General features: G+C 41.6%; 1 protein-coding gene across 1 annotated transcript in view; it reads left to right on the forward strand.

Moving 5' to 3' along the window:
* ssp3 (short spindle 3) overlaps positions 1–13,969 on the forward strand; it is a 188,699-nt gene that overhangs the window by 129,843 nt on the left and 44,887 nt on the right. Inside the window, exon 23 of the mRNA XM_071595700.1 lies at positions 9,460–9,597. Within this exon, the coding sequence (XP_071451801.1) occupies positions 9,460–9,597 (138 nt within the window). The remainder of the gene's footprint in view (positions 1–9,459; positions 9,598–13,969) is intronic.

The raw sequence follows: 13,969 nt of genomic DNA on the forward strand, positions 1-13,969 counted from the left end.
AAATTATGTAGTTCGTTCAATATGATTTAATGTTCGAATGACACGTAGAAAGGAATGAGAAACGTAATTATAATAAAATCTATTTGCATCCGGGAATATTCAAGAGCCTTTGTATTGACAGAGGCTAAGAGGCGCAACAGATTTTTATAAAGACATCACACAGTATTAAGTGACCGACATTGTAATGGCTGAGATTTTATAACCTTCATTATAAACGCCATTTTCCTTATTCATACTTGTTCATACACTTTGCTATATTGATGGGAGGAATATGCCCTAGAAAGAAAGAAGAGCATTACATTGAGACGTTATAAATTTAAAAATAATAATAACTCATCTCCATTGCTTCTCGAGAAGTATCTTTCGTCTCTTCTTGAACTCTCGGTGTATGAATTTCAGCATCAATCATAGTGTGGTAGCAAATGTTTGGTGATACTAAATTTCTCGTGTTCTTCCTACTCGCAGTGCTAAAATACGTAGTTATTAATGATGAAAATTGCATTGTAATTGAATATGTTGTTTAAAACTGTCAAAGTTCTTATATTTCATTACAGCTTTAGAACCTTGTCATTTATATAATTGTAAAAGTTGCTAATGTAAAATAATTATAATGAGGCAGAGTAGTAGTCGAACTACATTTTTTGTATCACTTGAGCAAATTTAAATACATTTCCTGTATACAATAAACATGAATACTTTCGAATGGCTCGTACTGCTAATAAGTATTGTGAATTTTACTTAAGGCATATTTTGCGAAAAATTCCAATAGCCATTGTAAAAGGAAAAACAGCTATTCAAATTTCAACGCTACTCTCAGCTTAACCGACCATGTTGTCGACAACTCGGGCGGTTCAAGGTGAGTTGATAATGACCAAAGTTGTGGAAACCATGATCCGATAATTTGGAAGCAGTTTTAAAATTTAGAGTTATTTGCTTAAGTTGCGCGACTACGCAGATAGAGTGCTCGTATTATTCTGATAGAATTTTCCTTAAATGATTTTCAGACATGAATTTGCTCCAGGGTTTGACCCGAGACGTAATGAGGTGTTTTGTGAAAACTTTTTCATTGACGATACGCCTTCCACTACTGGCCGATGTATTCTCCGATCGTTACTTGATTGCCCTCATTCAATCTAACTTCATTGAGAAATACGCCACGGCATCGTTAGCCCCCTACTCACTGCGAATCACGGAGTGGCATACAACGTAGTTTAATTTTACACGTATTGCTTAGCCATGAAAAGCGCGACCGAGCGTCTTCAAGTCCGAAGAGAATGATTGAATTGAACATTGTTTCCGTAAGCAATTTTTTTCAATGAAATGCCATAAGCGTATCAATAGTAAAATATTCTCGACCACTATGGTTGTCCTACATCCAACCTCCGTCCAGACCTAACACCTCTTAACCTCGTTTATCTAACGGGTACAGTTGTCGATGTGACCAGGTCCTTGCCCATATTGCGAAATTAATACTATATATAACATAAAATTTGACGCGTACATGAAAAGGGAAAACCCGATGTAAGTATCATGCATGGCTTATGTCCGGTAGAAAACTCAACACTAATCTTAAGAATAAGTTTCAACTACTACATAACCAAAACATTTTAGACGTACAATTGATGCCTCAAAAAGAAATATATAACATATTACATATATATATGTATATATATATATATATATATATATATATATATATATATATATATATATAGTATATATATATGGGTCGCGGTAGTCCAGTGGGTAGAGCGTTGGACTGCTGACCGGAGCTTCCCGGGTTCGATTCCCGCAAGGCACTCGGGGCACCCGAGCTATGTGATTTTTCGGGTACCAGATCTTCCTGGGGAACCATAACCGGCACAGGGAAAGGAACTGGCCCCCATACCCTGATGTTTGAATTTCACACGCAACTCTACCATCACCTACCAAACCGACCTTCCGGGTTGATTACTGTGTGTGTGTGTATATATATATATATATATATATATATATATATATATATATATATATATTTATATATTTATATTTTTATATATATAGAGGGATAGCTTTGCTTGAGGAATTGATTTGCCTTATTCATAATTTACAAATCGATGTTAAGGGCTCGCTCTATATCCCATCCACCATTTTAATTTTTCCTAAGCAAATTTCAGTGGAGCTTCCAGTGTGTTGTCACGGGAGATTTCTCCCTGCGGCGGTCTTCCTAGAATCGCCTGCCATCCCTCGCCGTTTCCAATTCAATCACGGTTCCATCTCAGCCAGTGACGCACGCTTGACACGTTCCTACGGTGATATTTATTTACATTAGCGAGGAAATCCCCACAAAAAATCGTGGAGCCATTTTTCTCTGGATTCTGGGAAAAGGGTCCTTGATGCGGAGGAGAGGAATAAGAGGAATTTTCGGGCTTTTTAAACTTTTTTTTTCGAATTCTGGAAAGGAAGGGAGGGGAGGGCGGTGGGGGATGGAGGAGGAGTGCGAGCAGATGGGGCGAAAGATCATCGCGTGAAACGTTCCGCTTTCTGCGTGAGTTGCCCGAGTTCCCACTCCCACACCCCCCCTGCCTCGTCTCCGAATCTCCCTCTAAAATCCCTCCGCCATTCCCATCCCGCTTCTTCACCTCTCACCTCCCCTCCCAAACCAAAAATACGTTCTCCCTCACCCCAGCCATCAACCCTTTTTCTTTAATTTTTTTTCTTCACCTTTAAGACCATCATCCTTCTTCCCGCCCGGACTCTTTATCATAATGCGTTTGGCGATCCCACTCATCCTTCTCTCATTCTTTCTCTCTATCTCGTTCTCTCTCAACTCCAGTATCCATTCCGCCGAAATTCCACCTCCGGATTCTCGGAATCCTTTACTGAAATATGGACCGCCGGAGAGGGAGAGAGAAGTGCGAAAAGAGGGAGGGGGATGTTGGCGCCCGTGATCATAGGCGATGTCACCACCCACCACCGAACCTCGCCCCCCTCCGCCACCCTCCGGCCCTCTTCCCTCACACCGCGGATACTTGCTGACGCATCTCACCCCCTCGACCACCCTGAAGGATGGCAACTGTGAATGTGTGGGGAGGGTACCTTCCATTTACCCCCTTCCTGACGACAGCCTCATCGTCTCTGGGCCTCCCTCTGTATCCCCTCCTCTCCTCCTTTCGCCTTTATTTTATCAGACGCGATGGAGGAATGGTGGGAATGGCCTCCTCCTTTTCGCTCTTTTTCCCCCTTAGACTTTTTTCATGCCCCCTCCTCCGCGTCTTCTTCCAGTGGGTGGGTGGGCGGGGAGGCGCCGTGTGGGTCGGACTGGGTGGAATGGGGTGCGGGTTTCGTCCCCGCCGCAGGGTGAAGTGGTTGTGGGTGGTGGGAGGGGGAGAGGAGGTTATAGGTGTATCCTCCCCCACAATCCATTCCTACCTCCCCGCCTCGCTCAAAATGCGACTGGGCCACTACGGCGCCGCGCGCAAATGACGTCATGCCATTAGAATAGAGTCATGGGTGACAACGTATGCGAATAAGAAATGCCCTCCATCGCGTTCCATCTTCCCTTTTTTCTTTTTTTCCCGCACCCTATCTCTCACCCGCCCGTCCTTTTATTTCGGCGGCCATTTTCCTCCGTACTCCGTTCAACCGCCCCCCCCCAATCCTCTTCCCCTCGAAGATCCTCTCATCACCTGCCCCCTCTCTCGTCAAGGGGACTCTCCGTTCCTTCTTTCACCTTACCACCTCCCTTCTCCCATTCTCCGTTCTTTTCTTATCTCGCACCGTTACCTCTCTTCTTGTCCCCACCTCTCCACTTTTTCGTCCACTGGTTAATATGGACCCGCCCACCTTCCTCCCTCACCACCGCAGCCATCCTTGTGTGTTCGAGCTGAAGTGGAACTCATTGCAGCTCTGTGAGCGTAATGCAGGCGATCCACCCGGTCTTTATAAACCCAGTGGATCATCGCCTGAGGGGTGGTGACTCGTCATAAGTGGCCCAGGGTCGCCTCACGTTGGAGCATTTCTCCCTTGTTGTCGTTTCTAGATTGCTCATTTTAATGCGTGCCTGTGTACCATATATTTCGCTTCAATGGAATATTTGTTTTCGTATTTCATTTTATGACAGAAGTGCATGCGTATTTTTGCTCTACGCTGATGAAAATGTAATATTAACGTGATGGCTTGTAAGAATATATTTCATCGAAATATTCAAGGAGTATCAATATGCCCCATAGTTTCAAAGGCAATGAGGCCATTAGGTGATAGACCAGTGAAAATTTTGGACTTCTCTCTTGAAGATTATAATTTTAGACAATGGAAAATAATGAACAAATCTTAACTTTGAGCTGCACCTGCTCAAGCTTATTATACCACAGCATCTTCTCTTGTTTCTCTTTGTGATACACTGTAAGCACATGTCCCAGGTTTCGTGGCAGAGTAAGAAAACGTTAATTAAAATAATGAAAATGATAGGTTAAATTTAGAAGAGCCCACGTATAGTCAAAAGGCTAGGCTACCTTCGCATCGCGCTTTCATGGTCAAAAAATTGGTAGTGAGCCTTCACGGCATTCGAAGGAGTGCAAACGTAAAAACTTTGATGCAACAACAGCAAGACTTTGGTGCACATTTTATATCAGTTTCTATAATGTTGTTAAACTCTTGCTGATTTTCATATTATTAAACTATTTAAACGTTGAGTAGAAATCAGACTGGCCCATCTATTGTCTTTATTAGTAAAAATAAACTGGATGCGGAATGCCATTTCCTAAGAACATACGCATCCATTATTTTCAGCGCCTTTTTTTTTCAACTACTCCACCTCACTTCTGTGTTCCAACAGATTGTTTCAGTGCCATTAGGACCGTATGTGAAATTCCGTGTGTGAGGCAACATGAGAAGTGCTTTTCGGTGGATTAATGAACCCGTGGACTCGGGAGACGCACTTATCCCGCGAGGCGCAGTCAATCAACGCGGCGTGTGTCGATATCTTCTTACAAAGGAAGGCTTCGCACCCGAAATTTTTAACCAGTAGCGTGACGATTTCATCAGCCGGGGAAAGGAGGAGGCGGCCCTTGATCCTAGCCGTGCGCCCCCGCACCACTTTGGGTCGTCCGGCCGCATGCAGATGCCGGTGGGAGTACCATCAACCCCTAACGCCGTCCCTCCCTCACTCAGTCAGTCCGCCCTGGGCCCCCACGGCATTTATTTATTCCGAGCCTCCAGACCGGAATGGGTCCTTAGTCGGCCCTCCGCGGTTATTATGAATACGATTCGGGAGGCCAAGAGGGTGGATGGTTGGTGGGTGGTTCCGTCCTCATTAAAATTCATACGATCTCCACGCCGAGCCGTCCCAGGTCGAGTGGTGGCTGGAAGATGCGAGTCCGGATCGGCGAGGTAGGGGGGGCGGTGAGGGAGGGTGGCTTTCGGGATTTGAATACGGGAAGGTGGGAAGAAGGGGAGGTGGAGCCGGTGGATTGAAAGGGTGGGGGTGATGGGATCGCGAGCCACGTCCCTCTCCTCCCCCTTTCACATTTGCACTCGGTGCGCTCACGGGGCGCCTGAGCGCCACCTCCTCTCTTAGTACACCGCAGGCACCCTTGCCCTCCGCTCATCCCCACGCCCCCCTCCCCGTTCTCTTCCTATTTCTCACTCACACGTCTCTCGGTGGCCAAATTTTCCAGGCATATTCGTCATCTTTGGTCTCCCAGCACTTCCCTGCATGCCCTCATATATCACTATTTTTCTCCCTCCCTCGCTCTTTATCTCGCTGGCGTACATATCTCCCCCTCTTCATCCTATCTCTTCCGCCCTTAAGTAATCGCCACCTCTTGACGTTGGTTTCAGAGACTTTTTGTCGGTATGGATGATGGAATTACTAGTACTAGCACTAGGAGTCATGGCAAGAGTTTTAAGAAAGCAAATTCCTTTTAACTTTTAGGAGTACTCATAGCTGTATTTTTCGATACGATTTGCAGTGGAGAAACAAAATAACCACACACATCCTACACATCCTAATTGTAAATATGCCGGCAATTCATTCCAGTAAGCTATGTAGATTATGCAAGTAAATAGTCTCCGCCAAATGTTTTAAAAACTCAATGTAACTACATAAAGTATTTGGTTTTGTACCTTACCAACGTATTCGAAGGCGTCATGAGTTTCTCTCGGGAGTAATTTTAAGACAACAAGTAAAATATTTGAAATTCGTATCTCCGATTCTTGGCAAATGCTGTGTATAGCTAAACCAATAAATGAAATAAAACCAATAAATAAAAATAAAACCGGTATGACAAGTATTGTTAATTTCGGGAAATAGATGCCAGAACTAGCCGCCTCAAGGACTCCTTCTTCCCACGGACAATACGGGATAGCAACTGGAGGGTTATAGATAGCAAAAATTCCACTGCCACCCTAAGCTTCTAAAAAATAATTAGTTCTACTTAAATGCATGCTCTTCCACTAACCTTGCGTGTTTTTTTATAATAACCCATTCTTTCCAAATGACCTCATTCGTGTTCTGTTCATCTGTTTTTAAGTCTCCCTTTCAATCCCTCGTCCCTCCCCGCGGGGGGAAATTCCTGCTACCTGCAACGTTGGTTTGCATTCCCTGCCTTTTACAGTCTCCTCGGGGGTAGAATGTCTCGTGGTGCATGTTCATGTGGTAGTGGTGTTTCACATTCTTGCTTGTTGTGTCCTGGCTTGCGTATTGTAGGATGGCTTTCATTCTGCATCCTGGGGTGCAGTTTTTTGTTGGTTTGCGGTATTTGTGTTTGCATGAGTGTTGGATGAAGGGATTTTTTTTGAGTGTGTGCGCTGCTGTGGGTTTAATTTTCCACGTTGTTGTTTTGCATGTGGTATTGTTCCTTTTTACGGTTGGTGACCTAACACCCCCCGCCACACGCCCTTGCGGCGGCTTGCGGGGTATTATGTAGATGTAGATGAATAAATTACAAGACTTTCATGTTTTCAATTGTAAATTTTATTTTTGGAAGACTACCGAATTATTCTTCGTATTCTACACGGCCCATTTCGTATACTTCAATTTAATTTGGGAATTTTTCATTTACTATCGTGATGCTCATCTTTTAATGTCAATAGTGTTGGATTTACTTATCCCAGGGCACAAATAAGTGAATTATGGGCCAATTGAGCCGAGACGTTCTGCAAAGATGAGCGGAATATTTCTGCAAAAATGGTGTGAATACCATGATGCTGAGTTTTAGACTCTAACGTGTTTTCAGCTAATATGATATTTTATTATAATGCTGATAGGTTGTTTATTTATTTAATTCTCTTCACCATTGGCGCATATATGACATTATCCTGCGAAAAGTTCCTCCGTTAGACGATAATTTTCTTAACGTGTCTTTTCCCTCAATATTATCTTTAACGAGAACATAATAAACACGTTTGATTTTTTCAGTGCAGTTCTTGGGGTGAAATATTTGTTTTTGGTGAAATAGGGAACTAATCAAAATAGGGGAAATTTTCTGGCTATATTATTTTCTAGAAACTGGGCACTAGAATATCTGATTTGAAGTAATTTACGAATTTAAATGAATACATGTGCCAGTTTCCATTATAAAGAATGTGTGCTTTTTGACAACAATCGCATTACCTTTTTCATGAGAGTAACGATATAGGGTATCTTCTCTTAAAACATCAACTCAGGAGCTCTATTAAGTAAAAACCATATTAATCTTCCAATACCGGAAATCATGCATCTTGCTTTTTGATAATGAAGGCCAAAGTATTTTTTTCTCGTCGACTTTGTGATTGGAGGTCACCCATGCCTGAAGATTTCGCTGTGATTGCGAGAAGAAAAGAAATCACATGTCACCAGTAGGAAACTCCTTGGGAAAATGCGCAAGGTGGCGGTGATGGCGAGAAAAACGTCCCTGATTGGAGAGGTCGTTTATCTTTTCCGGCGAAAGATAATAAAACTCCCCTAACCCATCTGCAAAATGTCCTCTATTCGCCGTCGAACCGAGAGCGTCTTGGCGCCGTTAGCTATCGCTACCGTGATTTATACCCGAGACCCAGCGGTCCGACGCCTTGCCCTTGGAAGAGAGGGAGGAGGGGAAGGGAGGGGGGATTAGCACTAATCCAATAACCGATTACGGAATTGGCCGGGAACATACATCGCCGATTAGTGTGCCCGTCGTGATTTGTACTTCCCGTTATTGAGGGATTTAGAATCTGTAAGGAGCCTGTGTATTATTGGCAGGTACCGTGTCTTTTTAAACTGTGATCGCCCTCCTAGTGCTCTTAATTACTTTAAATATTTAAAGTGTGATTGGGGATTCATTATCTACCTAATTACAAGGTTGGATTAATGAAATGTCTTGAGGGTAAATCGGAAATGAAATTTGAAACTGAAATGGAATGAAAATGAATTTAGCTCATTATCTCTATGGTAATTCGAGTTTTCCGTTTTCCAATGGGTTATTCCCGTTCTTTAAATGTTTCGAATCTCAATTCTAACAAAATTTTCTCAAGTATTAGTTTTATTCTAGCTCTATTTCTTCTGTTGATTTGTTAGCGTTGCACTGTTACTTTGACTATGCTCTGGATATGGCATATCTCCATCAAATTATAAGCTATATCAATATTATATATCAAACTATATGACGAAAATATCGTAAAGAATCCATGCGTTAAAGCTAATGATTATAATTTTAATGGAGATATAATTCATTGATTTTCATCCCCCAGAGCTGGCAAGAGATATCGAGAAATGTCGACTTTAACGGCATCAGAAACATCTTCCTTTATTTATTCCATCCAAATCAATTTTACCCTTCACTAATTAGACCTCATTTAGAGTATGCCCCTATGATATGGGGTCCTCGTGAACTTGAATTGGTTTGCCGAATGAGATCACGTTATGATAGAAAAAATAGAGACATCCAAGTATAGAATCGGAAGATTTAAGATGTCATTGTTAACAATTGCCACGAGAAGTGAGCAAGAAAGTACTGGAGGGATTGTGCTGGAGGAATTAGGGTGGGAGCCCCTTGACTCGCGAAGGGAGCAGGCAATGCTTAACCTTATAGAAGGGTCCTGCTTTCCTCCAAACGATAATGGATTAGAATTAATGTAATCGTCCGCGGCAGGGGGAGCGAGTATTTTTCTTTTGCCATTCTAAGTAGTCTAGGATGTTGTCATAATTTCATTTCACCTTAACTTATTGTCATCCTTGTTACTTATCAGGTCGTTTGTTTTATGTAGATAAATATTTCACGTTTAGATGCTGTTGTGTATATATCTGTAGTTATCATCTGCATTATTTGAATTATTTTATACATTAATTTTAACTAAAAAATAAGCCAAACGTAACTTTTGATGTTGCATGCCTGCTGTTGAATCACTCCCTGCCACACACCCTAGTGGTGGCTTTCAGGGTTCCATGTAGATAAATCTATATCACCTGTCCTCGAGTTTGTCTTACAATCAACCTCATTCCTCCTCTTCTCTCCGCAGTTATGCCGTGAGCGTGGGTGTGGTGGACAAGCTGGCCTCGTACTGCGGTGGAGTGAGGGACCCGATCGACTCGGACCCCGCTGCCGCACACTTCCTCCTCGGAGCAATTGGACTCATTTCTACGCTGGCGGCTTGCAGGTGAGATACGAACTTCAGTGAGGAACGACCCAGTCCCTGATCTTATGGCGAATAAACTATCGGCGTAAAATTTGAAGGTCTGGGTGGGCCAATAAAATTTCTTTCACGAAGCGTTTCGAGTGAATTATGGGGACGTATTCATGTCTTATTTTCCTCGCGCGCCCTTAACTGCATCCTGAATTCGCGGACCTTAATGCGCGAGTGAAATTTGATGACGAAGTCGTGCATTAAATTCCGAAGCACTTAGCTGGAAAAGATTCGGATTCGAGGTCTGATTGACCAAACTTGTGACGACCAAGGTCGAAATGAATTTCGAAAGAAGAGACGACCACATAAACAGTAAAAGATGCGATAGATATTGAGGAAGTTACCTTGATGTCGGTCTCTGTACTTTTTTCTATAAAAAAAAAACAAAAAGTCTCGTATTTCCGTCCTGTGTTTTCGCGTAACCAAAGGTTGTATTCAAAGTTGGTCCTACGTTTACTTAACCCACTGTATTCGGAGCAAGAACTGAAAATCTTGCTACATTAAAAAAACGCTAGCAGGCGGTTTAACTCTCAAATTTGCTTTATTTATTTCATTCCAACAGCGCCTGGTTTCTAATGTGGATCTAAAATAGTTTTATAAGAAATAATCTTGCAGGAGTGGGACAGCGTTGCTGTAGGCCGAGAAGACCTGGAAATTAGGAACAACTCTGTTAATTTGCTGAGAAAGCGTAGTCTAGGGAAATGTTTCTTTTGAATATTTCGAGCACCCATTGTTAAAAATATTCGATCCTTTACTTACAGAGCAGCGATCAAAGTTCCGTGTGTATTATTCCTGAAGTGTGTCTCCAAAACATGAAAATACAGTAGATTGCGAAATTATGATGAAATTTACTGAAGCTGGAAAGATCTTAAAAATATGCAAGTGTTCAAGCAGTCAACTCGGAAAAAATGGAATTATAGGTTATACATATGTATGTGCATGACGTATATATATATATATATATATATATATATATATATATATATATATATATATATATATATATATATATATACGCAGACATACATACATACAGGGTGCGTTTCAAAAGTAATGTGATTGAATTTCCCCCGCCGCACCTATTGATCGGAGTGGGATCGAAGCACTCGGAGTAGGTGAAGGGAACGCTAAGCTTTGCCATGAAACCGGTCTCAGTGCTCTCCAAGCTGTAGAAACGGCAGGACCTCAGTTATTGTAAACCTCTGCGCGCCGACGTGTCACGAAAGACTAACCGAGCGGAAATTTCCAGTGAACTCTTTCAACATATAGAAAATGAACCTGATCATTTGGACAACATCATCACTAGCGATGAAACCTGGGTTTTTGAATATGACCCAGAAACAAAACGCCAAAGCTCTGAGTGGCACACCAACCAGTACCTCAAGCCCAAAAAGGCAAGAATGAACAAATCAAAAGTAAGTATATATAAGCACACACAAACACTCGCAGATATGTAAACTGTTGTTACATAACGGTTTTTGAAGTAAAAATAAGTATGGTAACTATCAATTGTTTTCTCTAAACGCTAGAACGTACTTTTCCCTTTGGTATAGTTTTTTTGCTGTCATTTTTTTGATTGGATGGTTTGTCTTGGGATACCCCAAACATGTTAAAATATTACTGAAAACCCCTTGGGGGAGTCTACTCGGTTCAACATCACTTTTTAACAAAATGAGGGCAGTATCCTGTTGATTCGGTTACTCCTGTTTTTCCAAAGGTCGCTGTTTTGATTCCTGCCTAGGAGGGGTATCCTTTCCCTAGAGATAGGGCATTTGTGATTGGAAAACCTTCCCCGTATTCGTTATTTTGGATGAGCTTGAGTAAACAAATAGTTTAAATTTGCCTTAAAAATAATAGAGGTCGGAAAAATTAGAAAAAAAGTGGATTAGATTCTGATAAACACAATGCAGCTACAAGTATACGAGCTGACGCATAGTAATCGGAAATGCAATTGTTGTAGCCACCTCACACTCCACCAGCAGATTAAAGTGGGTACATTTTTAGCATTGGAGAGAAAGAAAGCGCGAGTAGAATGGGTGTGGAAGTAATTAGGGCAACAATAAGGTAACCTATTTCAAAAACCATCTTGGTACGTTTGGGTGAACACTAGAGTCGAGCAATATGGAATGTTGGAGAGAAAGTGGCGATGGTTTGTAATTCAGTGTGTTGGAAGATATTAATGAGAAACCGGTGTTGTTGATTATCTAGTAGTCTTTCAAATTCTTCGATGCAATAACTTTTTAATTTAATTTTCTCAGAAAGGCACACGTGTTTTGCCACCCTTGTCTTCACCTTCAACCGAATTCTCTCGCTGCGATTGTGCTGCTACTAAATTTGGGTGGAGACGGTAAACTCTCGATTGGAAAAGAACTTATAATGTACCTGTTCGATTAAACACTACTGGGCGTTTCGGAAGGCCGTTCAACGAATGAATGCCACGTGTCCCCAGGCTTTCATATTGTAAGTGGTATAGTCGTTTCTTCTTAAAATGCCTCGCTTTATCTTTCCCATTTATGTGTTCGTGACATCTGGACAGATAGGAATGGTATCCCCAGCAATCGATCACTCCGGTATCTGTTGAGGGTGTGGCCTGAAGATATGTGAAATGAGACGACTACTGCAAGGACGGACTCGTTCCACTGGTGTGTGGTTGGACCTGGCGTTCTGAGGGAGATGCTGATTTTACGTTCTACTCTTAGAAATGTATTTTGGCAATCTCAAATATTTGAGGCGTTCATATCGTTGATAATACAATATCATTTTTTTCTGAAAAGGGATCACACCACGTCAACAATGTCAACTCACGGAATTGTACTTTTTTAAATTAGCCGCCAAAAATCACGAACCGCCTTCAAAATTCGGTACTTGTTCTTACTACTATCAAGCTTGATTGGACCCTGTAGCAATTTTTGAATGTGCTTTAGTTTTGCAATAATTAATGATAAAAATTTGTCCAGTCTCTGGAGTGAGAGTATGGAAAAAAATCATTGGTTCAAAAATACTCTCGCTGTCTAAACTATTTCCCAAATTAGACGCCACTAGTGAGAGTCGCACAAAGAAAAAGAAACGAATACTATCAGCAACAAGACCAAAGGAGTTTATTTTCACCACGCTTAGGCGTCAACGGGTGCCTTAAGGATTCGGAAGGGGGCGAACCTTGCTCACGAAAAGTTCCGAATAATCGGTGATCCGATGCATGAAGCATTCTGCCTTACTACACCTTAAGGTATTGGCACAGTTATCACATTTGGATAAGAAAATACGTCTTTTTCATTACCGTATCGATAAAATGTAATGTTATTTATGGTTTGCGGTCGTGCTATAACTCAACAGTATGAAAACCTGTTTGGCGCGTCCATTACTTACACGATGACATTTTATGACAAATTTGGACAAATTTACCGTGAGGTCAATGGTAAAACAAACTGTGAGTTTTTGGAAAATCACATCAGTGTTGCTATTTGGTGTAATTATTGTGGTCTCCAGTTAAAAATAAGTCGCACTTCTGCCTGAAGTAATAACGTATGTCACACGAATAGAAAATATACCCCATATTTGAGCATGACGAGCTTGGTTGTTTTTGAAATCTGTTTTCATATGGTGAAAACGCTTAAAAATGTACGCTAATCAGCATTAAATAAATTGGTTTACATTCATCAAACGAATGGTAGGAAAATATTCGTCTTACATTTTTAAAAAATATTTCACATCTAGTTAACTGCATCGTGAGTGAACTCATTTGTCATTTAAGTCCCTGTTCATGAATGTGTGATTTTTTAACTAAGCAAAATTCTAAGGGAATTAATTCATTTTGTTGAAAATGTCTGGCATAAACGGTCATAAAGGTTCACTCGTTAATTGGAAACGCTGGTAATAAATATAAATTTGTCATGTTCCAATTCCAAGCAAACGTGAGGCTTTACTTCTCATGCCTTCAAACATTCCTATCCCCATCCCCCAAAACATTATTCTCGTGCATATTCTTTGGCCTTCTTTTGTAATAGGTTGTCTACCTAAGTCGGGGAAAAAGTCAGGAATTTCTCAATTTCTGAAAAATTCGGGGAAAGAACCGATTGTTATTGATGTCGCGGATTCATGGGCAATTTGGGAATATGATGCAGGAATGCGAATATTCCGAAGAGGGCGTTGTTGCTTTCAGTTGTGATTGAATGGTAAACTCTAACACTCGCTGGAACAAACAAAACTGAAATTGTAATCGGGACTAGCTTCGAAAATACCAGTGCCTTGTGAAGCGAAAATGGATGGTCCAAAAAAATACCTGGTCACATTCCCAACACTCGGTAGAAAAATCGAGAAAAGCTGGAGGGCGGGATACGAAAAAAAG

Source organism: Hetaerina americana, unplaced genomic scaffold, assembly GCF_022747635.1.
Source record: "Hetaerina americana unplaced genomic scaffold, ioHetAmer1.1.p SCAF_1, whole genome shotgun sequence".
NCBI classification, from domain to species: Eukaryota; Metazoa; Arthropoda; class Insecta; order Odonata; family Calopterygidae; genus Hetaerina; species Hetaerina americana.